Consider the following 17,614-nt stretch of genomic DNA (forward strand, 5'->3'; position numbering starts at 1 on the left):
ACTAAACCTTGGGGGGCTGTCAGCCTTGCTCCCACTCTACTTTTAGGCATCTTAATGTAAGCTGCCTAAACCTATACTAAAGTGCAGTGAACCTTAAGGAGCTGGAGAAAAAAAAATTAATAGCATTTGAGATGATATGCTTCAGAAGGACACTGAATTTTTTCTAGACCCAAGAACAAATCCAACATATGGGCAGTCAATAGCATTAGAACTAAATCTGGATTAATGGAAATTGTAAGAGAAAAAAAATAAATTGATCTGCTCAGATCCCTTCTGAACCTACCAACTATGAAACTATGAAATACCACAGACACTTTCTAAAAATAACAGGAGGCAGTTTAGAAAAGAATATAATAGAAGACTGTGTGCCAGGGAAGAGAAAGGAGGACTGACCAAGGAACTGATGCTAGGAAGATGCACAGAAGACTGGACTGCATTATATATAAATTGAGTGGCAAGGCTGACAAAAGACGCAACTAATTGAAGATATTTTGATCATCGTGTTGCTGACTCTGTAAATGAGGATGGCACTTGACTGAACTATGCAAATGTAACAGAAGAAATACATTTCAGTAAGGCAACAGGTTTTAGCTTCCAAACTGCCAAAATGTCCAAGGTGTATAAAATAGGAGTAACCATATAAAACAAAAGCCTTTAAAAGTGCCACGTATATTGTGACCGTGTCCTTAAGCATTTAAAAAATAAAACAAATTCATTACAAAGGTAGCGTAGACAGGCAAAAGAGATTTTTCTTTTATGCTGCTTTTATACAAACAAGCAAAAAAAAATGTAAATATTCTCTGAAAAAGTAAGAAAATCAAAACCTTAGTGCAAATTAAATTATAATGATAAAGTATTAAATGTTCAATGTGATTAGTATTGTCCCCATAGGCATATAGAAATGTATAGAAGTCTTATTGAAGGTAAGGACCCAGTGCTACTATACACATATATAAAAAGATATTATATAAACGACACATATAAAAAGCCCAAAGGGCTTAAAATTAAAGTAGACAACAAGCTTAACAAAGTCTAGGCAATGAAAGGGCGAGAATGAAGGTAAGTGATATTCTGTTTAATGGAGACATTCTAATTATATAAAGATTATTAGCAAGGGTGGATTTCTTTCTGTACAGTGTCATGCAATTTACTTTTTAGTTTCTTCCACTGTCAGAAAAATCAAAGTATCAGAAGACTGTAAAAACTGTTCTGGCAGTTCAACTGCTACTGTTATTTTACTGGACACGGTAATTCACGTCATCAGGAAAGGATACGAAGTGAGGAATTTATAGTTGTTTTCTGCTCCTTTAGAAATTTCTCAGCATGCTTTAACACCAAACATAGATCATTTTCTGCGTTGTCTTTCAATAAATTTAAATATTTTCCATACCTAGCAGCAACAAAAAACCGCCAACATTTTAAAAAGTGAATTATTTGAGTTTAAATAAAAACAATTTAAAAGTTTATTTAAAACAGGTTGGATTAAGTATATTTTAGAGTTTACAAAAATTAAGTATTCATACCAGTGTACAGAATTACTAGTTTAGATTTGATCAAGAAGTACAGCAGGCATTTATTATTCAAATCTGTCAGCCTTCATTTTTTTTTAAATGATTACTACTTATTTGTAAATACTGTAATATTTTATCTAATGATGTACATTTTGTTCCTGTACACTGTTATCCTTATCACTAATATTTAAATCCTGATGTTTCTAATTACACTTAGCGATAAAAATAAATCTAGTTGGAATTATAAAAATCAGTCTGTAGAACTACAGTCACCAGAACTAAATTACATTACTTTACCCTTCATAATGGTCTTGCAAATTACAAATGAACTAATATGAGTAAATGGCATATGACTAAGCTTAGCTAAACACAGAGCTATTTAAAGAGGCTATGTTAGGATAAAAATACATAACGGGATAATGTAAGTTTAACTGTAAATCTTTCTAAACAAGTTGCAATTAGCCCTCAGCATAATAAAGGATAATAACCTATATAATTTGTTGCATATAATTTAATGATGTTCTAATACCTTTTTCATTTGGAAAATAAGAATTAATTTTCTCAAAGATGATCTTTAGATTTAAACGGTACAAAATGTTGAGCTGACGGATTAACTATCATTAAAGTCATTCCAAGGAAATCAAACAAAATCTAGACATACTCTAGGGAAACATTTTTATACAATGTACCTGACTGTCATTTTAATGCCAAGCTGTTGCACAGATAAAAGGCTTTCATTGTTCACATTTGCATCAGCAGCTAAAAACAAAAGAAAAAAAAAGAAATATAAAAAGGTATTAACGTTTGTATTGTAATCATGATTTTAACTGAAAACTGATGGAAGTAATATTTTTACATCTTCTGATGTCAAATCTGGAGACTGTTTTGTTTTGGAAGTGCTGTCAGTAGCCTCTACAAAGAATACAACAGGAAATTACAAATACCTAATGAATCCCCTTTTATAACAAATACATTTGAAAATGAAAAGTTCTTGTTTTGAATGGTCACAACTGGACACGAGCAAAACTAGAACAAGCAATTACATGGGGCCTTGGTCTTTGGGCCCCATTCTTAGCCTGTCTGACACTTCTTGGAGGAGGATACAAATAAAACTAACTTTTGATCCAGCAGTTTTAGACTTCTCTAGCTGTAAAGTTGTTAAAGTTGCAATCACTTTCTCCATCATAAATCCCTCAAGATACATTATAAATATTGAGCTGAAGGAGACATAAAAGTACTTTCATTTATTGTTCCTTAAAATGGTAACGTGTATTCATTTAATGCACTTTGCATTAGATTAAAAAGCTGTAAAGCAGACCAACAAACTAATACACCTGGATGCATTAAAACAAAGCATCCTCTGTAATTGTTATTTTCTTGAGTATTTAAATCGTAAATGGGAAAACAAAAACCTAACAAAAGGATCTAGTCTCTTTCTCTCACATTATAATTAAGGACAAATGTAGATTCCTAAGCAAACACTCAGTATGTAGTGGGTGCATTTATAAGTGCACTTAACTGTGCAGTAGCACTAATTTGCTACAGTGTAGTGTCACAGAGGGCTATTAGCATGCTATCAGCTAGATGAGATGTGCCATTAGCATGGAGCAATAAACTCTGGCACATATTGCACTGGATTTTATCACCCCTGGGTGCTGTATTTGAATGTGCACATGGTACCACAGCACACTGAGCCAGGTTGGAGCAGCCCCAGGGCTGCTCTGACCTGGATCAATTACTATGCTTCAGCAGATGCAATTAAATCAAGTCTGCTCCAACATGCTGTAATTACAGTGCATTGGAGCAGCCTCCCTGCAAATGTATAGGCACCCATATAAAACAGAGTTGGAAGGGACCTCAGGAAATCATCTGGTCCAACCCCCTGCTTAAAGCAGGACCATACCCAACTGTATCATCCTAATCAAGGCTTTGAATAGTCAGGTCTTAAAAATCTCCTAGGATGCAGATTTCACAGTCTCTCTGGGTAACCTGTTTCAGTGCTTTACTACCCTTCTCGTAAGGAAGTTTTTCCTAATACCTAACCTAAACTTTCCTTGGTACAACGAGACCATTGCTCCTTGTTCTGTCATCTGCCACCACTGAAAAGTGTCTAGTTCCATCCTCTTCCGAACCACCATTCAGGTAGCTGAAGTCTGCTATATAATCCCCACTCAGCCTTCTCTTCTCCAGACTAAATAAAACCAGTTCTCTCAGCCTCTCCTCATCAGTCATGAGCCCCAGCTCCCTCACCATTTTTGTTACCGTCTGCCAGACTCTCTCCAGTTCATACACATCCTTTCTGTAGTGGGGGCCCCAAAATTGAACACAGTACTCCAGATGTGGCCTCACCAGTGCTGAAGAGGGGAATAATCACTTCCCTTGACCTGTTGGCAACACACCTACCAATGCAGCCCAGTATGCTGTTAGCCTTGTTGGCAACAAGGACACACCGTTAGCTCATATTCAGCTTATTGTCCATTTAACCCCCAGGTCCATTTTTGCAGAACTGCTGCCCAGTCAGACAACCCCCAGCCTGTACCAGTGCATGGGATTGTTCTGCCCTAAGTGCAGGACTTTGCACTTGTCCTTTTTGAACCTCATGAAATTCTTTTTGGCCCAATCCTCCATTTTGTCTAGGTCACTTTGAATCCGAGCCTTACCCTCCAGCGTATCTACCACTCCTCTCTGCTTGGTGTCACCTGCAAACATGCCGAGGGCGCACTCCAGCCCATCTTCCAGGTCACTGATAAAGATACTGAACACAAAATTGGCCCCAGGACCAAGCCCTACGGCACGCCACTTGATACTGGGTTCCAAATAGATAACAAGCTATTGACTATTACTGTCCGAGTCCAATGATCCAGCAAGCTTTCTATCCACCTTACACCTGTCTATTAATCCAATCTGAACTTCCTTAGCTTTCTTGCAAGAATGTTGTGCAAGACCGTATCAAAACTCTTGCTGAAGTCAAGGTATGTCATGTCCACTGCTCTTCCCGCATTCACAGAGAACATCATCTCAATATAGAGGCCAATCAGGTTGGGTGGGCATGACTTGCCTTTGGTGAATCCATGATTACTGTTTGTAATTACCTTCTCCAAGTGCTTAGAAATGGATTCTTTGAGGACCTGCTCCATGATTTTTCCAGGGATTGAGGGGAGGGTGACTGGTCTGTAGTTTCACCAGAAGCACCTCCTTTCCCTTTCTAAAGATGGGCACTATATTTGCCCTTTTCCAATCATCTGGGACCTCTCCCACTAGTTTTCAAAGATAATGGTCAGCAGCTCTGTAATTGCATTGGCCAACTCCCTCAGCACTCTTGGATGCATTGCATCTGGTCCCACAGAGTTGTACATGTCCGGCTTTTCCAAATAGTCCCTAATCTGTTCTTTTGTCACTGTTGGCTGCTCATTTACTCCCCAAACTGTGCTGCCAGGGGCACTAGTTAGGGAGCTGTACTTGCTTGGGAAAAGAGAGGTGAAAAAAGCATTGAGTACTTCAGCCTTTCACAACTTCATCTGTCACTAGGTTGCCTCCCCCATTTAGTAAGCAACCCACACTTTCCCTAATCTTTCTCTTGTTGCTGACATACTTGTAGAAAGCTTTCTTGTTACTCTTCACCTTCCTTGCTTCAACTCCAACTAAGCTTTGATCTTCCTAACTTAATCCCTGCATGCTTCAGCAATAGTCTCTAGTTTTTTCCCAAGTTTCCACTTCTTTTTCATAGATTTCATAGACATTAGGGCTGGAAGGGACCTTGGAAGATCATCGAGTCCAGCCCCCTGCCCAAAGGGCAGGAAGTCAGCTGGGGTCATAGGATCCCAGCAAGATAAGCATCCAGTTTGCTCTTGAAGGTGTTCAATGTAGGCGCTTGAACCACCTCCGGTGGCAGGCTGTTCCAGACCTTGGGGGCTCGGACAATAAAGAAATGCTTCCTTATATCCAGCCTGAAATGGTCTTGTAGTAGTTTATGACCGTTCGACCTAGTCGTCATCCCTTGGGGCGCTCTGGTGAACAAACGTTCCCCCAGATGCTGGTGGTCACCCCTGATAAACTTATAGGTGGCCATCAGATCACCCCTGAGCCTGCGCTTTTCCAGGCTAAAGAGCCCCAGGGCTAGTCTTGTAAGCTTCCTTCTATGTTTTAGCTCACTAGAGTTCCCTGCTAAGCCAAGCTGGTCATTTGTCATACTTGCTAATCTGTCTGTGCATCGGGGCGATTCATTCTGCACCTCAGTAAGGTGTCTTTAACATATAACCAGCTCTCCTGTACTCATTTCCCCCTTAGACTGGCCTCTCAAGGGATTCTGCCCATCAGTTTCCTGAGTGAGTCAAAATCTGCTCTTCTGAAGTCCAGGATCCATGTTCTGCTGCTCTCCTTTCTTTCTCAGGATCATGAACTCAATCATCTCATAGTCACTGCTGCCCAAACTGCTGTCCACTACTACATCCCCCAGTACTTCGTCCTTGTTTGTGAGCATGAGATGAAGAGCATGGCCCCTCTTGCACCAGGAAGCTGTCTCCAACACACTCCAAAAACTTCCTGGATTGCCGTTTTTCTCCCCTCCCAACAGGTGTCAGGGTGATTCAAGTCCCCCATGAGAACCAGGGCTTGTGATCGAGAAACTTCTGCTAGCTTTTTGAAGAAAGCCTCATGCACCTCATCCTCCTGATTTAGTGGTTTACAGCACACAGCTACCACATCACCCTTGTTGCTCTCCCACCCAATCCTAACCCAGAGACTGTCAACAGGCCTCTCTCTAGTTTCATACTGAAGCTCTAAGCAATCATACAGCTCTTTTACATAAAAAGCAACTCCTCCTCTTCTTCCCTGCCTGTCCTTTGTGAACAATTTATACCCATCCACAACAGTGCTCCAGTCATGCGAGCTATCCCAAGTCTCTGTTATTCCAATCATGTCACAGTTCTGCGACTGTGGTCACTTAGGGAGTCTCTTTTCCAATACTTCCTGCTCATTTCCCAAACTGAGGTAACCAGCCAATTTCCCTACTTTCTCAACTATGAGAAGGCTTCCCCTATTGCCACCTCCTGGTTGTGCTTCCTCCAGGTCACCCACTTACCTCTAGGCTTTTGTGTTCATTTCTCAACAACCCTAGTTTAAAGCCCTCCTTCACTAGGTTTGTGAACCTGCCTGCGAAGATGCTCTTCCCTCTCTTCAACAGGTGGATCCTGTCTCTTCTTAGCAATTCTTCTTCGAACAACATGCCATGGTCAAGAAGCCAAAGCCCTGCTGACGACACCATCTGCACAGCCATGCATTGTTCTGTAGGATGCATCTGCTCCTGCCCAGCCCCTTCCCCTTGACCAGAAGGATCGAGAAGAACACCAGCTCTCTTCCTGCCTCTCTTTCCAAAAAGACCTTCCCTAGCAAACTCCCCTGGAAACTGGCCGGTTCACTGTTCCTTAGTCCCAAAAAGTTCCCTTTTCCCTGCTTCCTCTTACCAAACTTACAGTGAAGAAAGTTGAGAGAGTTTCCAGGTAAACTCCCTGGTGACGTCCCCCTCACTTGGGACTCTAGTTAAGCAAGGGGCTTAAGTACTGGTCTAACGCCTAGATACTTACAGTAAATATATGTAGGTTAGCTACTCTTATTTAAAGAAACAGCTTACCTTAATGGCTCCCTTGCGAAGAGCAGGGCAGCAAACTGACTTGCAAACTACTGTTTGCTGTCTCTGGTCGCTGGCTCCCTGGTCACTTAGGGAGTCTCTTTTTTTTTGACCTGCTGTGCCTGGCTCTGCCCCTTGTTAGGACTTTTGGCAGACACAGACAGCAATCACCCAGCAATTACTCAGCCAGCAGCACTCCCAGTTGCTCAGGGAATACTTGAACCAGTTCACAATGACTAACTGTTTTTTGAAACTGGCCATGACCCCTATCACATTAGGAAGAAGGGAAATGGGATAGTAGTCTCTAAGCCAACAAAGAAGCCTATCCCCTATACCAGTGTGTTCTGGGAGTACAAGCATGGGGGAGCAAGGAGCCCTGCCCACCGGGGAACCCAGGACAAGGGGAACACAACCCCAAAAGAAAAACTGTATAAAAGAAGAAAACGTACCCCTTTTAGGATGCTGATGATCTGGGGAGACAAAAGAAAAAGCAGCGTGGCTTATTAGCCGCGCTTATCTGCAGTGGGAGCCAGATGATGTAAGCGGGAGAGGCCACCTGGCGGATTCAAAAGCTGGCTCTGAGAGGGAGTGAGCAGGGATGCTGTGAGTGAGAGAATCGGCAGGGATCCCCCACGTCGGGTGCATCCAGCACCAGCAGAAGCAAGAAGATCTGATGTGGAGGCTGGTGTCGGTACTGACAGAGCCAGAGGAAACATCCCGCACTGGCGGTGAACGACACAGGAGCACGGGACCGGAGACAGCTCAGTGAAGAGCCGTGGAAGACCCCAGCTGGGGCAAAGACACAAATCCTAGATAAGGAGACACGCTAGGCTAGAGTTTGGGTGGAGGAAAGAGGGCTGCACAGCCCGATACCCCTCCACTTTTTCTTTTTAGTCCTTTCTTTATTTTACTGCGGTTATAATTAGTTAAAGTAGTTCCCTTCCCTCTTCTCGGTCCAGTGGTTTTCTTTTTCTCTCTCTCTTTTACTTTGACACAGGCTCTTGCAGGTTATTTTGCTGTAGATAGGTCTTAAGGCACCAGTAAGCGAATTCTGGCAGTGGAAGAGGGCAGTAGTAGCATACAGCTTAGGACGGAGCCAGCTACTGAGACACATCTCCATAGGCAGGACATCCAGAAACCCTTGGGTTAAGACGATAAGAAGTTTGGACTAACGAAAGTGTAAGGAGCGTGAAGATCCGGAATTGACATCACCGGAGGACAAGCCGCATGAAGATCTTGAGGCTTGTCTCAAAGACTGGCATATGGACGGAGTGTAGGGGAGGTGGAGCCCCATGTACATCCGCCAGGAGACATGACACTCTGGAAGTCCTCTCAACGGGAGTCCCCACCACTGAAGATCCATCCGAAGTTATGCCAGGCAAGTTTTGGGGTTTCCCCAAAGTGACCGAGGGTCTCTTCCAGGATTGTACAAGGTCCCATCGCATCCACAACCAGGTGTACCTACTAAAGCTGCATGGGAGCAGATAATTGAACTGAGACGGGCACACGGTGTGATCCTCCTGTGGTTGGTTCAGTTGACATCAGGATCAGAATCCTTCAAGGGTGCAGTAAAATGAGACCTGAACTGCAGTTTCCATTTTAATTAATTTAATGTGCAGTTATTATTGCCCATTTGGTGTTAAGAGAACGCAATTAATTTAATTGATTTTAGTTGTCTTTTCTTCTCCATTGTAGTAATTTATTTCTGCTGGAAAACTTTTTTTCTCCTTACTATCTCCCCTTGGATATTTTGCCCCTCTATTTTGAATGAAAATAAAAATTAACATGAGGTTTGGATATAATAAGAATTCCACATTATATTGTACCCTGTGACACCAAAACCTCTTACTTTTGTGCACCAGCATATTTGATGTAACCAGAGCTCTGTACACAGTGCTGCTGGTTAACTGCCAACCCATAAAAATATATGGGAAACAAAAATTGCAGTTTTACATTGTAGGTCAAAATCCCCATATTTCCATTTTGCAACAGCAGATTTAACAAAGCAAAAGAAAATCGTTTAGAAGTCAGTGTTCTGATTCAAAATTTGACCCAGAAATCTTAGCGCTGCTTTAAGTTACCACAAAACTGTCTAAGAGGCTACGATTTTTGTGGGTGATATTTTTAGATGCCTGGTATCTTTTATTAGACCAATGTAAATAGTTGGAAAACAATTTTTAAGCAGGCTTTCGGGTTCAAAAACCCTTTGTCAGGCTAAGGAAGTTTCAGATGTTGGTGTGTGCTCTTCCTGGATGGAATGAAAAGTAAAGAAGCCAGCGGCTGGGCTGGTATGCATACAAGATAGGCAGTCAGTGAAGATGTAGATTGAGGAGTCAATGGGTAAGAGACTGGCTGGGTGGGGTGGGAAAGAAGGGGGATGAATAGTGAAATACCTGGGGAATCAGATGTCAGGCAGGTTATAATGTGTCATAAATCCAATGTCTATATTTAGTCTATAATTTTTAGTATCCAGGAGGTCGATGAAGTGGAGTTCATAGGCTCGTCTCTGGGATGCTTTTTGTAAGCTTCATTTGAGGGTTAGGACTGAGGGATTGGAGAGAGTGGTTTTCTTGGGAGAAATGTGCCCCCACAGGTAAATGGGTATTCCTGTCTTTGATAGATTTCCAGTGTACATTCATTCTGGTTTGCAGTTTTGTTTGGGCTCTCCTACGTATTTTCCATCAGGGCATTTGTTGCATTGGATGAGATATATCCAATTCTGACATCCAATCCAACATTTCTGGAGGTGCAGCTGTAAGATCCGAAAATGCTGATGGCTCTGTTGTGGGGTGTAGTAATTGTGGGGGTGGTGGTCTGCCTAAGTCCTTAGACCAAGATGGCTACAACCAACACCTCTTTAGATTCCTGAAAACTTGTCTAAATTTCTCCCAACTATGCAGTTGGTTTGATAATTGGTTTGATAAAAGATACCACACACAAAAATCCCTGCCTCTTGCATATTTCCTGGACCTTCACAGCTCCAACAGTCCAATACAACTACAACATTAGAATCACAGAAAGTGGGGCTACTACCACAAGATTAAAATCATAGAAAAGTAGGGCTGGGCAGGACTTCAGAGGCATAATGTATGGTTTATTTAAATATTGTAGATTCATGGAAAATTAGCAGCCTACAGTACTTCTAGGGAACACTGAATGTGATTAAAAAATTCCAAAATCATATCTGATTGATTCTGTACATACCTTAGCTTTCTACAACATTGATCTGATAGCCATATATCAATAAACTTGTTATATTTAAACTATCTTGAAAAAAAAAAAGTTTTCAAGATATAAGCATCAAAAAAATCAATTTTCTCAATAAGAGCATGATTTCTTCTCAAAACGCAGAACATGTCTGAACAAACTATCAATTAGATGGACAGGTGATACAGGTACAGAAGTAAGAATGAACAAAATAAGCTATGGTAGCATTTCCTTGTGTGTTAATTCAGAGAAAGAATTAAACATAAAATACATCACAATGAACTGCACTGAACAGAGGGAATTCAATTTTTTTCAAAAGAATAAAAACGTGGTCAAATAGACATTTCTTAATCCATACTGAATTGAATAAACACTTATACCAGAACAGTAACAACAGGGAAGTGATGTTTTTGAAATACATAAGCTACCTATTCTTTTGATGACATCCCCATGCTCTTGACAAGCATAAGAAATCTGAAAGTATATCCTACTTAGTATGATTTGTGAAAACACCCATTATTTAATGCAAGCGGGTTTATTTAAAGGCAAATTTCCAGTTTTGGAATATCTATATAAGCTAAATATGAAACTCATGCCTGGCAATAAATAGTTTACTAGTGACCAGAAAAGATGATGACCTCCATTATAGACAAATTCTATTTTATTTTTCAATTAGCCACTAATTTTATCATTTGTGTCCCTCATCTGTTACCCAAGTCTTTCATGTCTTTTTTTCATTACAGTTACTTTTCCAAGGAAAATTCTCAAACCTTATTGCTCATGCTTCCCTTGGCCCTATTTTGTGCTTTAGGCACCCCAACTTCTTTGTTTTGTTACCCTAATTTACTAATCTTCTTCCATCGGCGATTTTTCTCACGGTATTTCAGTTCTCTTCCAAGTTACTGCAATGCCTTTAAGTAATACTACATGTCATATGATGGTAAAAACCGGTTTATATCAAGTGATGCAAATTAGATACGAGGTCAAAAAAAATATATTAACAAATAGCAACTGCCTAAGATTTCAGATAGTTCTGCTTCCAGTTTGTACTAAGGAAGCAAATATATCTGACCTGACAACACGCCCCCCAAGCCATAGAATAATTTGAACAACAAAACTTGGTGACATACAGATCAGCCTGGATAAAATACTGAATTCTGCTATCATTTTGGCAAATTCTGTTTGATTATATAAGGCATTATAACTCAACCTAAAAACTCAAAACAGCATGTCCCACCCCTACCCCCCATTGAAAATGGAAAGAAGATGTAAATCCTGACCATATATGCCTGTAATCAAATGCATATCTGCTACACCCTTCAATGTAGTCATTGAAAGTCTAGTCAAAAAGTTTCTTTTCCTCCAGACCTTTCTCCTGCCAAGCCCAGGAGGCTGCAAATTGCTAATACCCACAAAGAGACTTCTGAGTTATGTATTTTAACCCATTTATTTTAATGATAAATGCATAAGCAATCCCTGAATCAGTGACCAGTACACCAAGGATTCCCAGAGGCCATGGGAATTATGCTTCCTTTGGTTTACACTCTTTGGCCCCAGGAATCTTGCCTTCCTTTCGTCTCAGTGGCTCAACTTTAAGAGGAGGGATGGAGTGCTCCAATTCAAGACTTGCGTTACACTGGTGTCTAGGTCCCTTTTCTTGGAGCTGAGAGATATGGGTTTTGAGACAGGATACAGAAATCTAAGAAGCCAGATCTAACACTCCTTGGGTACCTAAACTGATCACTAGACTTGCATATATAAAACAGGCACCATTACCACTAAGTATTTACTAGTAGTTGTTGAGAATGTTGTGCTTTGTGTTTAATTTAGTGATGTTAATGTTAGGCTGGGATTACACATTAAAATTAGATGATGTTAAGAGCACTTAAAACTTGAAAGATCACATATTAAGACGCATTAACAAGTGCTAAGTACCCTTTACAAATCTTAAAGTAATGCTACTTGGGGAGAGGATTATTTTTTAACTATATTACCTAGCTTGAGTTAGAATTTAATTCTATCTGGGTGCTCACCTGAGATAAAAACTACCAATTTGCAGTACCCCAGGAGGTACTGTTCCCAGGTGTACTCATGACTCTATGGTCCTGGACTGACTGCTGGGAACAGCCAGGCAATAGGTGGATGGGATGGATGAGTGGGGAGGGAGGAAAAATGGATAAGGAGATTAGAGAATGAGGGGAAGAGAGCTATGGGAAAAAGATGGAGGGGGCCAAGATCAGAGGGGGAAAAAAGAGTGGGTTGGGAGCTTCTGGGCTACTGCACCCTCTGCCCCCCAAATCGCCCTGACCCCCAAATCATCCACTGCACCCCTCAGATCACCCCCTTGCCACCCCAATTCCCCCTCTTCTCCTGGGGTCCCTGCAGACCATGACCCACTTGTGCACCCAGATCCAGGCCCTGCAATTGAAGGGTAGCCAGGGAGGAGGAAGAGGTGGCAAGGAGCTGCCAGGCAGCCTGGGAACATGGAGGGAGAAGGAACCTCTCCCCCCATCACTTCTGCCACTGCTGCTGCTCTTGGGCTAACTGAATTGTCAGGACAGAGGTTTGGGAGGTGGAAGGACCATTCAGAGGGTGGAGAGAGCAATCTGGGGGTGGAGGGGCTAATGGCAGCGTGGAAAGGAGGTCCACAGCTGATTCATAGATTCATAGATAGATTCATAGATGCTAGGGTAGGAAGGGACCTCAATAGATCATCGAGTCCGACCCCCTGCATAAGCAGGAAAGAGTGCTGGGTCTAGATGACCCCAGCTAGATACTCATCTAACCTCCTCTTGAAAACCCCCAGGGTACGGGAGAGCACCACCTCCCTTGGGAGCCCGTTCCAGACCTTGGCCACTCGAACTGTGAAGAAGTTCTTCCTAATGTCCAATCTAAATCTGCTCTCTGCTAGTTTGTGGCCATTGTTTCTCGTAACCCCCGGGGGCGCCTTGGTGAATAAATACTCACCTATTCCCTTCTGTGCCCCTGTGATGAACTTATAGGCAGCCACAAGGTCGCCTCTCAACCTTCTCTCGCGGAGGCTGAAAACGTCCAGTTTCCCTAGTCTCTCCTCGTAGGGCTTGGTCTTCAGGCCCTTGACCATACGAGTGGCCCTTCTCTGGACCGTCTCCAGGTTATCCGCATCCTTCTTGAAGTGTGGCGCCCAGAATTGCACGCAGTACTCCAACTGCGGTCTGACCAGTGCCCGATAGAGGGGAAGTATCACCTCCTTGGACCTATTTGTCATGCATCTGCTGATGCACGATAAAGTGTCATTGGCTTTTTTGATGGCTTCATCACACTGCCGACTCACGTTCATCTTGGAGTCCACTAGGACTCCAAGATCCCTTTCCACCTCTGTGCCACCCAGCAGGTCATTCCCTAGGCTGTAGTTGTGCCGGACATTTTTCCTCCCTAGGTGCAGCACTTTGCATTTCTCCTTGTTGAACTGCATTCTGTTGTTTTCTGCCCATTTGTCCAACCTGTCCAGGTCTGCTTGCAGCTGTTCCCTGCCCTCCGGTGTGTCCACTTCTCCCCATAGCTTTGTGTCATCTGTAAACTTGGACAGAGTACATTTCACTCCCTCGTCCAAGTCACTGATGAAGACATTAAAGAGTATCGGTCCAAGGACCGAACCCTGCGGGACCCCACTGCCCACACCCTTCCAGGTTGAAACCGACCCATCTACCACGACTCTCTGGGTGCGACCCTCCAGCCAATTCGCCACCCACCGGACTGTGTAGTCATCCAAGTCACAGCCTCTTAACTTGTTCACCAGTATGGGGTGGGATACCGTATCAAAGGCCTTCCTGAAGTCTAAGTATACGACATCCACCCCTCCTCCTGTGTCCAGGCGTTTCGTAACCTGGTCATAAAAAGAGACTAGATTGGTCAGGCACAATCTGCCTGCCACGAACCCATGCTGGTTTCATAATTTGTCCTGCTGGGCTCTCACAAATGTGAGCCTTGATAATTTTTTCAAAGATTTTGAAAAGGTTGGAGGTGAGACTGACTGGCCTATAGTTGCCCGGGTCCTCCTTCCTCCCCTTTTTGAAAATGGGGACCACATTGGCCCTTTTCCAGTCCTCCGGGACTTGGCCCGTGTGCCACGAGCGTTCAAATATTCCTGCCAGTGGCTCTGCAATGATGTCGGCCAGTGCCTTCAGCACCCTCGGATGGAGCTCATCCGGGCCTGCCGACTTAAAGGCATCCAGTTCCTCCAAGTGACTCTGCACCATCTCAGGGTCTACACATGGAAGTCTGGCGCCTTGCTGCTGCCTCTCTACAACCCCAGTAAGAGACTTGTCGTGCCCCTCGCTTAGGAACACTGAGGCAAAGAACTCGTTGAGTTCAGCCTTGTACCCCCTGTCCGTCACCAATTGCTTCTGCCCATTTAGCAGGGGTCCTATTCCTCCCTGGGCCTTCCTTTTACTCCCTATATAAAAAACAATTTCTTGTTGTCTTTTACTTGGGCTGCCATCCTCAGCTCCATGGTAGCTTTGGCCCGTCTAACTGCCTCCCTACAAGCACGAGCAGAGGAGGTATATTCGTCTTTGGTGATCTCTCCCTGTTTCCACTTTTTATGTGCTCCTCTTTTGGCCCTTAGGCTGCCCTGGATTTCTCTGGTCAGCCAGGGAAGCCTCCTGGCCCCTTTCCCTCTTTTACCTCGCAAGGGGATCGTCTTGCTTTGTGCCCGAAGGATCGTTTCCTTAAGGCACAGCCACCCTTCCTGGGCTCCCATCACTTCAAAACTCCTACTCTGCAGTGCGTCTTTGACTAATGCTGATGGGGGCAGCGGAGTGATTTAGGGGCAGAGGAAGTGACCTAAGTAGCAGGGCAGGGCAGGGCAGGGCAGGGCAGCCCCCCCCCGCAGCTTATGTTGTGTCTAGAGAGTTGGTAAGCAGAGCAGGTATGGAACAGACTTGAAGGTCCTAGGCATGCCCCTGCCCACCGGCCCTCAAGGTACAGGTCTGAGCAATGCACATTAGAGAGGGTATAAATTTCAAACATGACTGGTCTAGGGTTTTCATATTTCAAAATTCAAAAAAGAGAACACCTGTTGGGGAAGGGGGTATATGATTGTGGGTGGAGCAGTGATATGCCCCCTTCCCTCCCCAGCCCTGCTGCTGCCACTGACTCCCGACCTGCAGCCCCCTGCTCCCTACCAGGCCTTCTGTCCACACAGCTCACTCACATGGGTGCAGGTGCATGCACGTGCACACACACGTATACACACCTGCCAGGAGTTGCCGGGGCCTGCGCACAGAGCATGAGATATCCCAACACCCAATCAGCTTCCCCCACTGTCCCAAGCCCCAAACAAAAGCAGAGGCGAAGCAAAGTTTTGCTTGCATTTAAAAAAAAACGCCCAGATGGAGGACAAGGGGCCAAAAAAGAGGACATGTCCGGGAAAACCGGACGTATGGTAACCCTAGACTGATCACTAGAACTCATTAACTTTAACACACACTAATATTCCTTACAATTAACACTTGTTAATGTTAATGTGCATCTTTCCTTTAGGCATGGTCTAAGCATGCCTACTGGATCAGGCCTATCAGGGAACACACGCATGGGGACACCCAGTTTATAAAACTCAAATGGACTTGGGAAAAGCACAAAAGCGCCGAAAAGTTTGGCTTAGCCAAGATGGCAGCCACTCTGGGTGTATACAGTGGAAGAATTTTAAGTGCCTAAATAAAATAATTGATTAAAATTTAGGTTCCTAACCAATTATGTGTTTTTGTGGACCATTCACTTGGACATAGATGCCTAAATTGCCATTACTGCAATTTAAGGTGTGCCTATGCCCTTTTTCAAATCTGACCAATAATTCCTATGGAAATGAAGGAATAGAGGGAGGTATCCCTAAAGTAACCCCATAGTTTTTCTTCCCCTTCCTCCTTCACTGCTGTGACTACTGAGGAAGGAAAAGTATTTGCTTGTATTCCCATGCTTAGTTTGCCAGCCTCAATAGGAAATGCTTTTCAGAAAGGTTCCTGAAACTCAGCAGCACAAAAGTGAGAGCATACAGAGTTTGCAGCTACAAAAACTTTCCAAAGCAACCATTTTAGTAGAACATACAATTCAGAGTGATCTTCCATGCGTAGACAAATATTCAACTTGTTTGTTGGATTTTTATTAACATTCATTTGTGAAATTTTCTTATGCATTTTTTCCTTTCTGAAGCAAATTTTAGACAGCTGAGAAAACGAACAGGATGCCATATATTCACACTGGGTGTAGCATAAGCAATCCTAAAATTGAAGGTTAATTTCCAGATTGAATCATATATTTTATAAAAGGCTTATATCATATTTTATTGTCCTTTCTAAAGAATGAGATTGCCAATATGTGAGAGATGTTCTGTATCTAGTTAAATTAGACAGGTGGGCAGAAAAATGTTTACTTTAACCTCTGGGAAGCCACACAGTTTTAATGTGACATTACATCTGCCAACATTATAAATAGTTTTTCTTGAATGCAAATTATTTTATTATTAACTAAGAAGTATCCTTCAGAATTCTGTTTAATGTTAATGAAGTGAAAAATACAATATGAAGGAAGAATCAGTGGCCATAAAAGCAAAGTTTTTACCTTTTTATAACTGGGTATTATCATTATAAAAACTGTCAAAACATGCCAACCAGAGAATAATGACATAGAAAAATGAATTTTGTTGTACAGACTTGAATTAATACTGAATAAATAAGGCAATGCCTGCTCTAAGCACTCTAGAACATGATGTACATTTTACAGGATAATGTAAAGTTATTGTATTAAATCTCATTTATGGTTAATATGCATTTGTCTAAAATATTTATTTCCTGTTTACGGAAGGGGTGAAAATGAATCGATACTCTTCTGGTATGGAAGAGTAGGAGGAAGAATGAAGCCCAGACAAATGTTTCCAAACCCAGATAAATAATTCTTACACAAATGTTAACGTCAAGTCAATGTAACTTTAATTTTATGGAAATTAATTTATTAGGAAAAATCTTTAGACCTATTTAATATACAATTACTAATTTTCATCAGTAGTTCTAGGAGTGTATTTGAGTGTAAACAAATAATGGACACTAGAGAAGATCAAACCTAATCATGTTGATTTGGTTCAAATGGTGCATGCTTTTTTTCTTTCTTCCTTGACCAGCAGACTCTCTCAGACAGCAGCCATCATTTTGCATACTGTGTTAGTGCAGGTAGGTTAAAAATATATCCAATGTGTCTGTGTACAGATGCTCATGCTTAAAGTTAGAAAAGTTGTCCT

At 42.5% G+C, this 17,614-nt stretch overlaps 1 protein-coding gene across 3 annotated transcripts in view; it reads right to left on the minus strand.

The window, feature by feature from the left end:
• The window catches only part of TBC1D32 (TBC1 domain family member 32), a 167,205-nt gene that overhangs the window by 26,221 nt on the left and 123,370 nt on the right, over positions 1-17,614 (minus strand). For all 3 annotated transcript variants that reach the window (XM_014611068.3, XM_059733326.1, XM_019479552.2), the window contains 2 exons: positions 2,201-2,270; positions 1,275-1,390 (listed from right to left, as the gene is read on the minus strand). In XM_014611068.3, coding sequence (XP_014466554.1) covers positions 1,275-1,390; positions 2,201-2,270 — 186 coding nt within the window. The remainder of the gene's footprint in view (positions 1-1,274; positions 1,391-2,200; positions 2,271-17,614) is intronic.

The sequence above is a fragment of the Alligator mississippiensis genome, chromosome 1, assembly GCF_030867095.1.
Source record: "Alligator mississippiensis isolate rAllMis1 chromosome 1, rAllMis1, whole genome shotgun sequence".
Taxonomy (NCBI): domain Eukaryota; kingdom Metazoa; phylum Chordata; order Crocodylia; family Alligatoridae; genus Alligator; species Alligator mississippiensis.